Source organism: Mustela nivalis (assembly GCF_964662115.1).
Source record: "Mustela nivalis genome assembly, chromosome: X".
In the NCBI taxonomy this organism is placed as follows: Eukaryota; Metazoa; Chordata; class Mammalia; order Carnivora; family Mustelidae; genus Mustela; species Mustela nivalis.
The window spans coordinates 95,468,182-95,485,736 of record NC_139040.1 but is presented as its reverse complement, the minus strand read 5'-3'; the positions used below and the strand labels follow the sequence as shown (position 1 = coordinate 95,485,736).

General features: G+C 38.4%; 1 protein-coding gene across 11 annotated transcripts in view; it reads right to left on the bottom strand.

The window, feature by feature from the left end:
- The window catches only part of EFHC2 (EF-hand domain containing 2), a 246,184-nt gene that overhangs the window by 39,691 nt on the left and 188,938 nt on the right, over positions 1-17,555 (bottom strand). For 8 of the 11 annotated variants that reach the window (XM_082718226.1, XM_082718232.1, XM_082718231.1 and 5 more), the window contains one exon: positions 14,430-14,937. The exons of the other annotated variants lie outside the window; for them this stretch is intronic. In XM_082718226.1, the coding sequence (XP_082574352.1) occupies positions 14,836-14,937 (102 nt within the window). In that variant the 3' untranslated portion in view covers positions 14,430-14,835. Of the gene's footprint in view, positions 1-14,429; positions 14,938-17,555 lie in introns of those variants that run through there. 11 annotated transcript variants of the gene reach the window in all.

Sequence of the window (17,555 nt, the reverse complement as noted above, 5' to 3'; positions counted from 1 at the left end):
AAGATAGTATCTAAAATGAACAACACACAGGGAATAAAGAATAAAAAAGATAAACAGATTATCAGTGAGCTGTGGGACAACTTTAAAAAGCTTAATATACATGTAATGAGAGCTGCCAATGGAGAAGAGAGAGAGATGGGAACTAGAAAAAATTTGAAGAAAACATGACCAAACATTTTCAAAATTGGTATGGAAACTGTAAGTCTATAGATCCAAGAAACTCAATGAACCCTAAGCAAAACAGAACTAACCCACATCTCATAAACAAATTTCTTAAAACCAGTGGTAAATAGAAAATGTTAAAATTAGTCAAAGAAGAAAGACACATTACATAAAAAGGAAAAAAAATGAAATTGACCATTTCTCATGTGAACAGCATAATACAGAAGTGAGAGGAATAATGTATTTAAAATACAACAAGAAAAAACTTTCAATTTAAACATTTATACCCTATGAAAATAACTTTCAAACATAAAGGCCAAAAAAAAAAAAAAAGACATTTTGAGACATCTTTTTTTAAAGCAAAATAATTCATCACTAGCTGACCCACAATACAAGTCCTGTTAAAGGAAGTCTTTCAGGCAGAAGAAAAAATGATTCCAGATGGAAATAAGGATCTGCACAGAAGAATGAAAAGCAAAGGAAATGGTAACTGTGTATATAAATATATGGTTTTTTTCCTTGTTATTTTAATCTCTTTAAAAGATAATTGGCTGTTAAAAATAGCAATAGAGTGTGGAGTTTATCACATATGTAAAAGTAAAGTATACAACAATAGCACAAAGCTTAGTCGGGGAGAAATGGAAGTATACTATTTTAAGATTCTTATACTATTTGATACAGTATGCTATGTACCATACCACTGGAAGGTAGGTGAACCAGGTTTTAATTGTATTCTGTACACCCTAAACCAACCAACAAAATAAGAAAGAGTTACAGCAAAGCAGTCTAGACTAAGCCACTGTAGCATAAATAATTCTTTTGAGTTGAGGGCATCTGAGTTTCTGAAATCCTTTATTTGCCTAAAAACAAAACCTCCAAAAGAACTCAATTGTCCTAAATCCCCTCCAAGGAACAACTCAAATCTTCTCTTTTTAGAGTGAAGTCAGCACCACACCCAAGCAGACATTGTAACAAAACTATCATATCTCCTATCTATTCTCCTAAGGGCCCATTTAACTTTCCAGAAAGTCATTTGTTTTTCAACAAGTGTTCTTTCTCCCCACCCCCACTTCTAAGAAGTCATTTGTTGTTCCTAAAGTGCCCCTGTGCCCCTCCCCATCCACTATTAAGGTGGTAAATGAGCCCCAAATTCTAATCAACAACTTGAGTCACATTTCTTTGTGTGAGCCTATAATTAAATCAGTTTTTTTTTTCCTTACTAATCTGTTTTTTTTTTAACTTGTAGGCCTCCAAGCCTTGAACATAAGAGGGTAAAAGAAACTTTTTTCCTTCATGACAATGGCTACTAATCCAACAAATGAGATAAGATGGAATCAACATTTTTCATTTAAAACAAAAGAAGGAAGAAAAAGGAAACAGAAAAATAGGCAAACAATAAACAAATAGTAAAACAATAGATTTAAATTTGATCTTATCACTAACTAATAAATGATAAATAATACTAAATAATACTAAATAATCTAAATGCATCAATTAAAAGGATGTAATTATCAAATCAAATAAAAAAAAAAGAAAACAAGACCCAACTAAATGTTGGCTGTAAGAAAAATACTAGGAATATAAAAAAAACACATATAGGTTAAAAATTTTTAAAGACAGAAGAAAATATACCATGGTAACTAACACCAATGAAAAGAAAGCTGGAATGGTTTTATTTTATTTTATTTTGTTTTGCTTTTATTTGACACACAGAGAGAGCACAAGCAGGGGGAGCAGCAAAGGGAGAGGGAGAAGCAGTTCTCCACTGAGCAGGGAGTCCCCCAATACCGGGCTCAATCCCAGGACCCTGAGATCATGACCTGAGCTGAAGGCAGATGCTTAACCAACTGAGCCACCCAGGTGCTCCCGGAATGGCTTTATTATCAGACAATGTAGATTTCAGAGCAAAGAATATTACCAAGGATAAAGAAATTCACTTCATAATGATAAAGGGTTCAATTCATCAAGAGAACATGACCGTCTTAAATGTTTATATAGCTGCAGAGTTTCAAAATACATGAAGCAAAAACTGATAGAACTCTAAGGAGAAATAAACAAACTCACAATTATAGGCAGAAATTTCAATATCTTCCTCTTAATAGTTTCCAGAACCAGTAGACAGAAAATCAGTAAGGATATAGATTTTAACAACTTGACCTAATTGACATTTATAGAACACTCCATGAAAGAAGTATAGAATGCACATTATTTCCAAGTGCACATGATGTATTTACCAAGATAGACCATATTCTGAGTCATAAAACTAGTCTCAATTAATTTAAAAGGATACAAGTCATACATACATATATCCTCTAACTACAGGGAATTAAATTAGATTGTCAGAGAGATCTTTGGAAAATCCCCAAATATTGAAACTAAGTAAGACACTTCTAAATAACCTGCAGAACAAAGAAGAAATCAAAGAGAAATAAGAGAGTAACTGAATGAAAATGGAATAACATCCAAATTCGTGGGATGCCATTAAAGGGGTATTTAGGAGGATTTTGGAGGACTAAAAGCCTATGTCAGAAAAGAAAAAGGGCTTCAAATTGATGACTTCAGCCTCCAAATGAAAAAATTAGAAAAGGAGAGCCCATTAAACCCAAAGCAAGTAGAAGAAAGGAAATAATAATCAGAGTAGAAAAAACAGAAAACACAGAAATGCAACAGAAAATTAATGAAATGACAAGCTGCTTCTTTGAGATCAATAAAATTAATTAATCTCTAGCCAGGCTGATCAAGAGGAAAAAAAAAAAAGAATCTGCCTTTCTTTCTTCCTGATACTGTATTAGTATCAGGAATGAGAAAGCTGACATCACTAAAGCTTCTTCAGATACTGGAAGGATAAGAACTGAGTATCATGAACAACTTTAAGCCAATAAATTCAACAAGGTAAAATGGACAAATTCCTTTAACAACACAAACTATCAATGCTCACTAGAGAAGAAATATATAACCTGAATAGCCCTATATCTACTAAAGAAATTGAGACTGTAGTTTTTTAAAAAATATTTTATTTATCTATTTGACAGAGAGAGAGAGAGATCACAGGTAGGCAGAGAGGCTAGCAGAGAAACAGGGGGAAGCAGGCTCCCGGCTGAGCAGAGAACCCAATATGGGCGTCAATCCCAAGACCCTGAGATCATGACCTGAGCTGAAGGCAGAAGCTTAACCCACTGAGCCACCCAGATGCCCCAAGATTATAGTTTTTAAGACTCCCATGGGGCGGCTGGGTGGCTCAGTCAGTTAGGCATCTATTGATTTCCGCTCAGGTCACGATCTCAGGGTCATGAAATCAAGCCCTGAGTCAGACTTCACACACAGTGGGGAGTCTGCTTGAAGAGTTTCTCCCACTGCCCCTCCCAACATGCTCACTCATGCTCTCTCTCTCTCTCTCTTTCTGTTGCTAAAATAAATAAATAAATCTAAAAAAAAAAAAAAAGACTACCTTCCCATAAAACAAACTAAAGGCAGCCCTGGTTAAATATATCAAACATTTAAAGAAGGAACAATAGCAATTCTATACAAACTCTTCTACAAATGAAAAGGAAGAAATATTCCCAACTCATTCTATGAGGCCAGTATTACCATGAAATCAAAACCAGACCAAAACATGAGAAAACTACAGATAAATATCCTCATGAACATAGGAAAAAACCTCAAACAAAATTTTAACAAACTGAATGTAGCAATATATAAAGATAACACATCGCAACCTAATAAAGTTTATTCCAATAATGCGAAGTTTAACATTCAAAAACCAATGTCATTTCCAATTTTAAAATGGGCAAAGGATTTGATCAGATATTTCTCTAAAGACATAAAAATGGCTAATAAGTACAAGAAAAGATGCTAAATATCATTAGTCGCTAAAGAAATACAAATAAAAACCACAATGAGGTACCAGTTCACACCAACTAGGGTGGCTATCATTAAAAAAAAAAAAAAGAAAAGAAAAGAAAATAGCAAGTGTTAGCAAGGATGTCAAAAAACTATAAACCTCATACATCACTGGTGGGAATATAAAATGGTTCAGCTGCTGTGGAAAACAGTTTTGCAGTTCTCCAAGAAATTAAGCATAGAATTACCATATGATCTAGCAATTCTACTCTTAGGTATATACATGAAAGAACTGAAAAGTGGGGGCGCCTGGGTGGCTCAGTGGGTTGAGAATACAACTCTTGATTTCCACTCAGGTCATGATTCTAGGGCTGTGAGATCGAGCCCTGCATGGGCTCAAGCTTGGCCTGGAAGCTGCCTGAGATTCTCTCCCTCACCCTCTGCCACTCCCTCCACTCTGTCTCAAAAAAAATAAAATAAAATAAATTAAAAAATAAAAACGAAATAAAACAGAAAACGGAAAACTGGTTCTCAAACAAATACATGTCTATGTATGTTTGCAGTAGCACTACTCACAATAACCAAAACATGGAAACAACACAAGTGTCCAACAAATGATGAATGGCTAAACACACTGTGGTACATCTATACAATGGGCTCTTACTCAGCCATAAAAAGGAACAAATAATACCTGCCTCAACACAGGTGAACCTCAAAAACATTGTACTAAGTGAAAGACGTCAGACACAAAAGGTCACATATTGTATGATTCCATTTATAGGAAGTATTTAGAATAGGTAAATTCACAGAGACAGAAAGCAGACTGGTGGTTCCCAGGGGCTGAATCAGAAGTGACTGCTTAACGGATATGGTGTTTCCCTTGGGAGAGATGAAATGTTTTGGAACTAAACAGAGGTGGTGGTTCTACACTATTGTGAACATGCTAAATGTCACAGAATTTATACTTAAAGACAGTTTATTTGATGTTCTATGAACTTAATTTTAATGAATTTATAAAAGAAAAATTATATAATCACCTCAATAGATGCAGTGAAAGGATATGACAAAATCCAATATCCACTCCTGATAAAATCTCTCAGCAAAGTGGAAAGAAAATGGAACTTTGAAAACCTGATGAAGGGTATCTACCAAAACCCTATAGCTAACATCATACTTAGTGGTCAAAGACCGTGCACTTTCCCTCTACATTCAGTAATAAGAAAAGGATATCCAACCTCACCACTTCTATTCAACACTGTACTAGTCAGTGCAGTAAGATAAGAAAAAAGAAATAAAAGAATCCAGATTGGAAATGAAACAGTAAGACTTTATTCATAGATAAATACCATCTGTGTGAAAACTCTAATCATCTATGTGGATGTCTATGTAAAAAATCTGACGATGCCCATAAAAAAGCCACAAGACTAATAAATGTGTTTATTAAGTTTGAAAGATCCAAGGATCAATGTACAGAAAATAGCTGTATTTTTATCCTCTAGCAACCAAGGATCAGAAAATGAAATTTTAAAAGTTACCGTTTACATTAGCATTAAGAAACCTGAAATAGAGGGAGAAATTTGTCTAATATGTGCACAGCCCATACACTAAAAACTACAAAACACTGCTGGGGTTAAACTGAAGCCTTGTGGCGCCTGGGTGGCTCAGTGGGTTAAGCCTCTGCCTTCGACTCAGGTCATGATTCCGGGGTGCTGGGATCAAGCCCCGCATCAGGCTCTCTGCTCAGCGGGGAGCCTGCTTCTCCTCTCTCTGCCTGCCTCTCTGCCTACTTGTGATCTCTCTGTCCAATAAATAAATTAAAATCTTTAAAAAAAAAAACCTCTTTAAAAAAACTGAAGCCTTAGATGAGTGGGATGATACTGTGTTCATGGGTCGGAAGAGTCCATATTATTAAGATGTCAAACTGATCTGTAGATTCAGTGCAATACCAATCAAAACACCTAGCAGGATTTTAGAATTGCACGTTTATTCTTTTTTTTTTAATATTTTATTTATGGGAGAAAGAGCGAGAACAAGTATAAGCAGGGGAGCAGCAGAGGTAGAGGGAGAAGCAGACTCCCCGCTGAGCAAGGAGCCTGATGTCAAACTCAATTTCAGGACCCTGGGATCATGACCTGAGCCAGAGGCAGATATTTAACTGACTGAGCCACCCAAGTGCCCAGAATTGCAAGCTTATTCTAAAATTGATTATGAATATACAAAAGATGCAGAACACCCAAAACCATTATGCAAAAAAGAGTGAAATCAGAGAATTAACACTACTGATATCAAGGCTTACTAGAAAGCTACAATGAGCAAGACTGTGATGTATCAGCATAAAGATACACAAAAATCAATAGAACAGAATAGAAAGTCCAGAAATAAACCTACATATGTATCAACAATTGACTTTCAGCAGAGGTACAAGGACAATTCAGTGAAAAAAGATAGCCTTTTCAACAAATGATACTGTAACAACTGGGTATCCATATGCAAAAAAATAAACATGTAGCCATAACTCACACCATAATAAAAATTAACTAGAAATGAATTCTTGATCTAAATTAAACACCTAAAACTATACAACTTCTAGAAGAAAACCTTTATGATCTTGATTTAGGCAAACATTTATTAGATACAATACCAACAGGGCACATGGGTGGCTCATCAGTTAAGCGTCTGCCTTCGGCTCAGGTCACGATCCTGGAATCTTGGGATCAAGCCTGCATCGGGCTCCTTGCTAAGTGGTCAGTTTGCTTCTCCCTCTGCCCTTCACCCTGCTCATGCTCTCCCTCTCTCTCAAATAAGTAAACAAAATCTTTTTTTAAAAAAGCTATAACACCAACAGAGTAATCCATACAACAACAAATTGATAAAATAGACAAGCGGAATTTAAAACTTTTACCCTCCAAAGTTCCTGTTAAGAGAATGAAAGACCATCACAGTTTGGAAGAAAATATTTGGAAATCACATATCTGATAAAGCACTTGTATGTGGAGCAGATGAAGTACTCTCAAACGTAAAAAATAAGAAAATAAACAACTGGGTGACTGGGTGGCTCAGTGGGTTAAAGCCTCTGCCCTCGGCTTGGGTCATGATCCCAGGGTCCTGGGATAGAGCCCCACATCGGGCTCTCTGCTCTGCAGGGAGCCTGCTTCCTCTTCTCTCTTTCTCTCCCTGCTTCTCTGCCTACCTGTGATCTCTGTCTGTCAAATAAATAAATAAAATCTTTAAAAAAAAGAAAAAATAAACAACCATGACAAATTCCTACACATCTATTAGAATGGCTAAAATTTGAAAGATCCACCATACCAAGTATTGGCAAAATGCGGAGGAACCAGGGCTTTATGGGATACTGGAAGAGAAGTAAAATGGCATAGCAACTTTGGAAAACAGCTTGACAATGACGGAAAGCAGAATTATCACCCCCAAATACGTCTTTTTGGCACACTGATTATTTTAAGCTGTTTATTTTTAAGAAACAGCAGACACAGGTGAAGCTGTGAACCCTAAGTAGAAGTGACCCTTTCGTAACAAACATTTACATGTATAAGGGAAATCTGTATTTGTGTGTCTTTCTCTGTCCCGAAGAGAAGCATGACTCCAAATCTCTAGAAACCTTTGCCAGTGAATAAGGCAAGAACTTAAATTTGCATAAGCCTTACCCTTGTTTCCTATGCTTTTCCTGGTAACGTCCCCAAACTGCTCCCCCACCCCCCACCAGTACCTTTTGTCTTTATCTAGAGATGGTATCTAAGGTAGAGTCTTGGGCCATTTCAGGGAATGACTCAGTTGTTCTGAGTCTCTCCCACGTATACAGAAGGTACACAGACATTATTAAACGTGTTTTTCTCCTATTAATCTGCTTGGTTTTTTTCACAGTGGGCGTAGGGAGGTGCGGAGGGGAGTCTTAGCCAAGAATCTAGAAGGATAGAGGGAAAATTATTTTTCCTCCCCACAGCAGTTACTCAAAAAATTAAATAAACATCAACCATAGGATTCAGCTGCTCCACTCCTAGACATTTACTTAAGAGAAATGAAAGCCATATATGCATACAAAGACTTATACATGAATGTTCGTATCAGCTTTATTTGTAATATGTTAATAACTAGAAACAATCCAAATGTCCACCAACATGAGAATGCATTAAACTATGATATAGCCATACCATGGAATGCTACTCAGAAATTAAATTAAATTATTTGTGCAATATGTGCAATAACATAGGTGAATCTCAAAATAATTATGCTGAATGAAAGAAACCCAAAAAAGTACATGCTGTATAATTCCATTTATATAAAATTCTAGAGAATGTCAACTTTTCTATAGTGACAGAAAACCACTCATTTGTTGCCTGGGCATAGGAAATGGTGAATGGAACAAAATATACCACCCACCAGGGGTCCCTGGGTGGCTCAGTGGGTTAAGCCTCTGCCTTCACTCAGGTCATGATCTCAGGGTCCTGGGATCGAGCCCCATGTCGGGCTCTCTGCTCAGCAGGGAGCCTGCTTCCCCCTTCTCTCTATGCCTGTCTCTCTGCCTATCTATGATCTCTGTCTGTCAAATAAATAAATAAAATAAATAAAATATTTAAATATATATATATATATATATATATATATACACACACACACACACACACACACACATATATATATATACACCCACAAAATATGCCTATTTGGTATAAGGATTATTTTTGAGCTGATAAATTGGAGAAACAGCAGACTCCTGAGAAGCTCTGCAAACACAGCAGAGATTACCTTTTTGTAAGGAACATTCATATTTACAAGGGAAATCTCCATTAGTTAAGTATGTCTCTCTCTCTCTGTACCAGAAAGAGGACGACTAAATGTCTAGACACTTATCGATGGGGAAGGCACTGATCTAAATCCACAGTACCGAGCTTACCCTCAAGTTTATGTTGCTTTTCCTGGTCACCTGCCGAAACGGCTCCCCTCCCTCCCACACACATATCCAACCTTCGTCTTTAGCTAAAGATGGTACTTAAGGGGGGGACTTCGTTCACCTTGGAGAATTACACAGTTACCTGTGTATCTCTCATGTATATATGAGGTACTCCTATGAATCAACCTCTGTTTGTTCTTCTCTTTTATTACAGGGGGGTCTCAGCCAAGAGCTCAGAAGGGTAGAGAGAAAAATATTTTTCCTCCCCTACAATGGGGATGTGTGGAAGGGAGGGAATTCCAAGGACCTCAAGGGAATTTGGGGAAAATACATTATCTTGATTGGGGTGGTATTTCACAGGTATACACATATGTGCCCTTATCAAATTGCACACTTTAATATGTACAACAGTTTGTTGTATGTCAGTAAAAGCCATGTCCTAAAAATTAGTCAATTAGATGCCAGGCATTACGGTTTTCAGACAACGTGCTCTCTCTGGGCAATCTTAATCTAAATTCACATTTACTATCCATACTCCGATGACTCTCAAATATGCCTTTCCAGCCCAGACCAATTTTACTGAGATTCAGACCTGGTAATCCAATTGCCTTATCTCCATCTCCATGTTTCTGTTTCACAGACTCCCTAAGTGAGCATGCCCAAGGCAGAGCTGTGGATACACCCTCTGAAATCGGATTTTTCCCCTGGTGTCTCCTGGCACAAAGAATGACACCACCATTTACCCAGCTGTCAAAACGACCCAGCCTAAGTCTGATTTCTTCTCTTTCATCTCCGACATCCTTAATGTGCCATGAGTCTAGCCACTTCTCACCAACCTCACCACCTCACTGACATTAATCCAAACCATCCATCACTTCTCTGGCAACAGCCTCCAGTCAGCCTTCCGGCTGCCAAACTCACTCTTATAGTACACACACACACACACACACACACACACACACACACAGAAGCCAGAGATTTTTAAATACAGACATGATCTTTCCATCCGACCAATTAAAATCTTCCAGTAACTTCTCATGCCCTTTGTATGAACAAGCTGTTTATAATGTGCATTACACACACAAGGTGGTCCCTATTCTTGTCCGGAGTCCCCTCCGCAATTGTCACCTCTTGCCACTTCCCTTGTCACTCTCCATGCTCCAGTCACAGTGAAAACGGACCGGGGCTTGGTGGGGGGTGGTGGTGGGGGGGAAGGCCCATATCGGCAGCAGTCTGAAATGGCTTTTCAGCTCCTGTTCTGTATTCAGTGAGAGGCCTCACAGCAATAATGAACAGCAGTGCTAGCAAGTGAGGGGTGGGGGGGAAAGAAAAAGAAAAAAAAAAGCAGGCAAAAGTAATTTTACCAAGTTCCTACTGCAGTCAGATGTTCTTGTAGAGACAGAGTACGAAAAGGAAACAAAGATGATTTTGGTGGAACTTTCCTAAAGGAGGTTGCATTTTGTGTTTTTCACAAGCTACCCGCCCCTCTGGATTTTAATATTATTGTGGGGTCATAACAAGCTTTTCCTCTATTGTTGGCTTTACACAGATGCGAAGCGGAGCCCAGGAAGCTGGGAGATTGATGAATAGTCGGTTTGATGTATTTGAACCATTCACCACTTTGAGTTAAATGTGCATATTCTGTTCAGAATAGACAATGGGGAGGGGCGGTCCCCTTTTTCCTGTCTAACTTGCATAACATCAGGCCTCACTGCTTAAACTAATGAGTATTTAGAAGTAAAGGCTCCTACTGATTCCAGCCAGTCATTAATTCTCTCCTTGCTGAGCCACCGTGGAGTTTTTCATTGGCCACATTTTTCAGCCCTTACCACTTGCTTCTGAGCAGCAGCACTGACCCCTGATGTCCTGTGCCCCCACACCAGACACATAATGGGCTCGGAAGTCCCCTTGGACAGAATTTCACTGGGCACCAGGAACAAATGCAAAGAAGATGTATATTCTGGTCTCAGAACTCCGCAATTGTGAGGAACTTAATTGACCTTGAACGCAAAGGTTTATTTTGCATAACCTGGTAGAAGAAGAAGAAGAGTGGGGGCGACTTCCGATTTCTCTGCAGCTAATTATCCAGTCAGCGCTACGTCTGTAATCATGATGTTTGCTTCATTATCACCACAGGTTTGTTTTGTGAAATAGCTTCATTGATCTTGCCTCTCTGTGGGTTTTCCATTTTTACACATTATGTTCTCTTGGGAACTGGAAAGCACTGTGTCTCTTCAGATGCTCGGTCAACTTGAAAAGCCTCATTTTTGAAAAGGTCTTAACCTGCCTTCGACTTGAAGCAATTCAAACTTTCCCCAAACACGTATTAGGACAGAGACCCAGCACTTAAGTAATGTTTAATATCATCTGGAAACTGTTTGTCTGGAAGGTCATTTGCAGACTGATTCTGAAGGATATTCAAAATTCAGGACACTATATTCTTTTTTTTTTAACTTTTAAAATAATGTTTTATTTCTTTTCAGCGTAACAGTATTCATTGTTTTTGCACCACACCCAGTGGTGCTCCATGCAATCCGTGCCCTAATATCCACCACCTGGTTCCCCCAACCTCCCAGCCCCCACTTCAGACCCCTCAGATTGTTTTTCAGAGTATATTCTTAACAAAAAAGAATATACATATAACTGGGAACGTGACAATTCATTATTCAATGGATTCTGTATTATTGAGCATCATAAATGTTTTGTGGAAAACTCAGCCATTTCATCAAGCTATTTCTGAAGGGTCCCTCTGTCTCGCTTAGAGCAAAATCGTAACATATGGGAGAAGGGGACGGGGAAATGAGGAATGAGTGGCAAAGACTAAAACAGTCCTCATTCAAATTGAGATAAATAAATCCAAGTCGGAAAGGGAAGAAAAGGTTTTTAGTTTTGTTTAGAAATTTCATTTTGTTCATCAATAATTCCCTGCTCTTTGAAAGGAAGGACAATTTAAATATCTCAAACTCACCACTAAGGGGTCCAAAAACTGCCCAGAAGATCTACCTCCCCCACCCCCACACACAAAACAAACATCAAATAGTATAGCATAAAAAAAGACCAAGAATGATATGTTTGTCGTTAATTGAATCAGAGGCAATACATAAAGTAGGCAAAATGTCGAAACTATCCTAATGCTTCAAAGTTACAGCACTCCTGGGGTTAGGAGTTTGCTTTTGGCTCAGATCAGGTCCTAGGGTTGAGTCCTGCATCAGGCTGTCTGCTCCCTCTGCTCCTCCCCACGGCTCATGTTCACGCTTGCTCCCTCTCTTCTCAAATAAGCAAATCTTTTTAAAAAGGGAGAATGAGGCAAATAAACACTGCCAATGTAGTAGTCATTTGCTGACAACATCCATACTTGACAGCAATGACTCAGCAAACCATTTCATGTCAACCTCAACAGCTTTCAATCAGTTTCTTCTGAAAAGACATGATGTGATCTGGGCTTTCAAATGACTTCATCTATCATTCCCACGGTTGCAGGAATATGAAAAAACTGTTCGTTCTTAGCACAAAGGGTTTGCCTATATTAACCTTCAACTCACCCAGACTTCCACAGGCAGCCCTTGCTTTTGCACCAAAATGAGAAAATGTGAGCAGCTAAAAATATAAGTAGATGCAAAGGTTGTGAAACTGCTTTTAAAATGATTACCCTGGAACAATGACAATAGTTGGGATTTCCAGTCGGTCTTGATCACCTCCCTTAAAGATTTGAGCCACAAGGTTCATTCTTGCTGAAAACCAGAGTTATCTAAGGCCCGAAACCTAAGGGAAACACATCAGCATTTGGGGACCACCTGGGACCGAGGCAGGGCTGGGAGATTTCCAGATGGACTGTAAGACAATTCACTGATATTTACATAACGAGAATAAATGTTTTCCCTAAGATAGCATTTCCCTTCAGTGCCTTGAGACCACCAGCAAAAGAGGGAGGCACAGAAATTCTATTACATTAATAGTCTTTGTTTTTATGGCTTTGGCATTTATTAACTAGTGGGAGCTGTTTATTGGGTCATAAACTTTACTAATGGGGATATTATCTCTAAATTATAAATCTCCTTCAGTATATAGTTTAGTTTTTAAAAGAATAATTATTTAAAGTGTCTGTATGGCTGCAATGTATCATGTTTATCGGCATGATTCCTATAATGGCCATTTAATTGCTAATTGTGGGCTTGAACTGCAAATAACCAGGGCAACGACACACATCTATGTAACAGAACAGCAGTTGTCATCCCACAAACTCAGGAACATATCATTGGTTTGCTGCTTCTCCTCTTCTCTTCCCACTTCTCAAGTGAACTGTATCACAAGTCTGTACAAGGGCTAAATTATCTACGTATTTAAAATCTTGAGGGAAAGACAGCTGACTGAAGAGTTGAATAGGTAAGTGACAAATGTGTCAGCCCGAAAAGTTCCAGGGAAAGTTCATCCTTCTAAAAGTTTGCTCTCTGGGGAATGAAAAATCTTAAAGTGACAAAATGGCTTGGCACTGTCAGTTGTCTTGAAAAAACAAAACAAAACAAAACAAACCAACAAAACAAACCTGCAATAAAAATCAAGGAGTCAAAATTAGATTTTATGGGTAAATGATTCTAGTATGTAAGCTGAGTATTCCAGTTTATTGGAAAGTCCTTTGGGTGTATTCTAACTGAGGCACGTGGAGAATGAACCTACGTTTACATATAGAAATCGTTTATCGATTAGCTTCAATTAAAAAAAAGAAAAAAAAAAGAAAGAGCCATTGTTATCGACCTAATTGGTACCCCTGACATGTCATTAGTTCCTTTTCCCCTCCTCTAAGCCATCACCAAAAGGTAGCTGTGGAAGCCCCCCTTTCCCATAGGCTTCTTCTTGTGTCTGAGAACAGCAGGCTCTCAGAGTTAGGGTACACAGCATCCACCACTGGAGACTGGAGTAAATTGGGACAAACTTCTCACAGTGAATTCCCAGAGGTCAATGATGAGGAGATTTCACCAAATATACACTACCTGACAAAAGTTCTACTGAGACTCAGAACGTATAGGCCTAGAAGAAACGTCAAAATAGAACCAGAGAAAGGTAGGAGGGAAACATGCTACAGTCCTAGAATATTTAAACCTCTGGGGTGGGTGGTATGTGTGTGGAGAATGAACCAAAAAAGATCTCTCAAAATCTTCAGCATTCACATCCCTACATATTTGAGACATAAAACATTTTTTGGTCATACTATAATTATTATACATGCATATATTCCTAAAATGACAGCTAACTTTAGATATAAAATGGGCATTAAAAATTTAAACCCTGCATATGTTTCAATTTCTCTCCCAAACTAAGTATGCTTGTGTGTGTGAGACTCTGTGTTTGTGTGTGTGTGTGTGTGTGTGTGTGTGTCTGTGTTGTGGGGCAAGGGCAGGAGTCCTTCTCATAGCTTTGCTAATTTCAGAAAATAAATACATTCACTCTAGAGAGGTCTAAGGATTATTTTGATAAGGTGGGTTGCTACAAAATTTAATTATATAAGTAATAAACATGTGTCAAAAAGATTTCAAAAAATGTTTAATAGAATCACAACTTATTGCTCAGATATAATTTGATTTTATATTGTCATGTATAGCTGTCAAAAGTAATTTTCTTTTTGTGTTGCAATGAATCAAATTATGTTGGATAGAAAATTACCGTCAGATTCTTTGGTATTAATAAATCAGACATGTAATAAAAATGTTTGATGTTTCTTTAAATGGCATTTTTAATAACACTGGCACATCAGTAGTGTAACACGATGTTCTGAAAAACTAAAATGACAAAAGGGAATTAACTGTGGCCTATGGATTTCAATTCAATATGAACCTTGTTGTTTTTTTTTTAAATGAAATTATATCTACTGAAATAAACTTAGTGAAATGAGAGCAGGAAATCAAAGGGAGTTGCCCGAAATTGGCATACGGCTACTCCTCCTCTAAGCCGAACACATCCTTTAAAAGACGTACGTAGTTAATGTATTTCGCGGGGATAGGTGACGGCATCCCAAGCCACTCATCTTCACATCTCTAGGAAAAGAACCAAAGACGGATATAATTATAGTCACATGTCAAAGTGAGGTCTTGTACATGCAACATCGAATGGTTTCTTATTGTTATCTAAGCTCTTGATATATAGCTTATTCTCAAGGCAGACGTAGACTGAATTCTTATACTCACGTTTTTATCCCTTCATGTGGTGGAATTGTACACCCCTGCTTTTTGCCACGCGACTTGTACAGACCCTCCTGCGCGGTCTGTTTTCCTGTCCCTGTGATATGGGCTTGGCCACATGACTGGCTTGGGCCTACATAATGCTAGCAGATGTACCCCGAACAGGGGCTCTAACATGCTTGGATGGTTTGGCCTAACCTACTGTCCCCCCGTCACTGCCATGAGAAGAACATGGCCCAACATGCTACTGCCTCTCAAAAGGGCATGGGTGGGGGCGCCTGGGTGGCTCACTCGTTGAGCCTCTGCCTTTGGCTCAGGTCATGATCCCAAGGGTCCTGGGATCGAAACCCGCATCAGGCTGCCTCCTCAGCGGGAAGCCTGCTTCTCTCTCTCCCACTACCCAACTTATATTCTGTCCCTTGCTGCCTCTCTCTGTGTCAAATAAATTTAAAAAAAAAAAAAAAGAGCATGGGTGGATCAAGGACAGCCAACTTACAGGTCCATGGATGAGAAAAATACATGTCCGTTGTTGAGAACCACTGAAATTTGGGGGGCAGGTTGTTACGCAGCATTATTTCAGTATTAACTCACGCAATGCTTTATTAAGACCTCAGTTATTAAAACCTGAACCGCTAGCTACACTGATTAGTAATACTACTATTACTAATAAATTTATTAGCTATGTACTATGTAAAGGTACTTTTAAAAGTTTTTATCACAGAAAAACCCTAAGAGGCAGGTTTTATTATGATACATATTTACAGAAAAGGAAACTGAGGCATAGAAGGGTTAAGTTGCTTGCCCAGGAAACTTTCAGTAAGCAGAGGAGCCTGGACTGTAACCCCAGCCATGAGGATCCAGAGTTCTGCTCATCTGCTGAGCTACCCTCCAAAGCCTGGCAGCCTGGGCCAATCTAGAAGCAGCCGGCTCTCATCTTGCATGGCTACATTTAATCCTAACCACTTTCCTCTAGAAAAGCTGAGTAGAGAACAATGATGTTCTTGAAGTGACACACCTTTTTGTTCTCAAGAATGCCTCTTGGGGCACCTGGGTGGCTCAGTCCGTTAAGTGGCTGACTCTTCGTTTCTGCTCAGGTCATGATCTCAAGGTTGTGAGACTGAGATGTGCGTGAGGCTCTGCACTTGGCATGGATCCTGCTTAGGATTCTCTCTCCCTCTCCAACTACCAACCAACTGGCTGTGTAAAGAAGGAAATGGCCATCCAGATGGATGAAGGCTAAATCAAGGCCTAGGGTATATTTATACCACATGGAACTTAGGAAATTTCCTTTCTACACCAAGAAATTATATATTTTATGTATAAAATTATATATAATATATATATTTTATTAAATATTATATTTTATAATATTTATATTATATACACAAAATTACACATTTTAATTAACAGTCATTCAACTATTTAAAATGTCCTCAGAAATTTCATTACAAAACAGCACAATTTTTGCTCTTAAATGGTATTTTTAGATTTGATCGTGTTATAGAAGAATATAATATAAATATATGCATTCAAAATCACTCTTCCTGAATAGTTTTTTTCTTTTAAATAAGAATTTTCAATACAAAAAAGAATAAAATACATTATGCAACTCCTATCAGTGCAAAGAAATTATCGGGGGAATGGATTCTTTTATGAAACAGGCCAGTTCTAGAAGGTCCTTCCCTCAGAGCTTCTTCATTAGGCAGCAAAAGTGTCTTGTTTTTGAGCAAGAAATCATGATTTGACGTCTAACAATAAAAGAGAAAGAAACTGAGGGACTCACATTGGAATAATGGCAACTCAAGACTTTGGAGAGGAGAATTAAATTTGTTAGCAATAAGCCTTGGACAAAATGAAACACAAGTAAATATCTTGAGGTTTGAGATGAAGGATGATCTGAGATGAAAAGACCACAACAGTCCATTTCTTTACATCTTGATCACTTCAAATCCCATGGCTCATGCAATGCTTTCTTGATGCTCCAGTCCCATTATGCTCCCTCTCTAAAATCAATACCACTTCCCTGGATTTGACTTCCCTTTGTCACTAATCTCTAGGATCCAGGTGGGAGGGACTTCTTCTGCCCCAACACCTGATAAATGCCACAGGCATGTTGCAGGGGTTGTGGAACCCGGAACCCATATACTGCCAATACGCTATTGTGATTCTTAATAAGATATATGTATTTGGTCTTCGTCCCTGTTTCTGGCACAGAGCTCCTAAAACCCTTGAAATTTTCAAGGTGATGAGAGGAATAAGGTGCCTTATGTGATGTTAATGAGACATTTTTGAAAAGTACCAAGGGACGGGGGCTGGTTGCTAGGGTAACAGACTTTGTAAGTGGAGGGCTGGAACTTTCAGTCTCATCCCCCTGACCTCCAGGGGTAGAGCTAGAGGTTGAGTTCAATCACCAATGGTCAATGATTTAATCAATCGTGCCTTTGTAATGAGCCTCCATAAAAACCCTAAAGGAG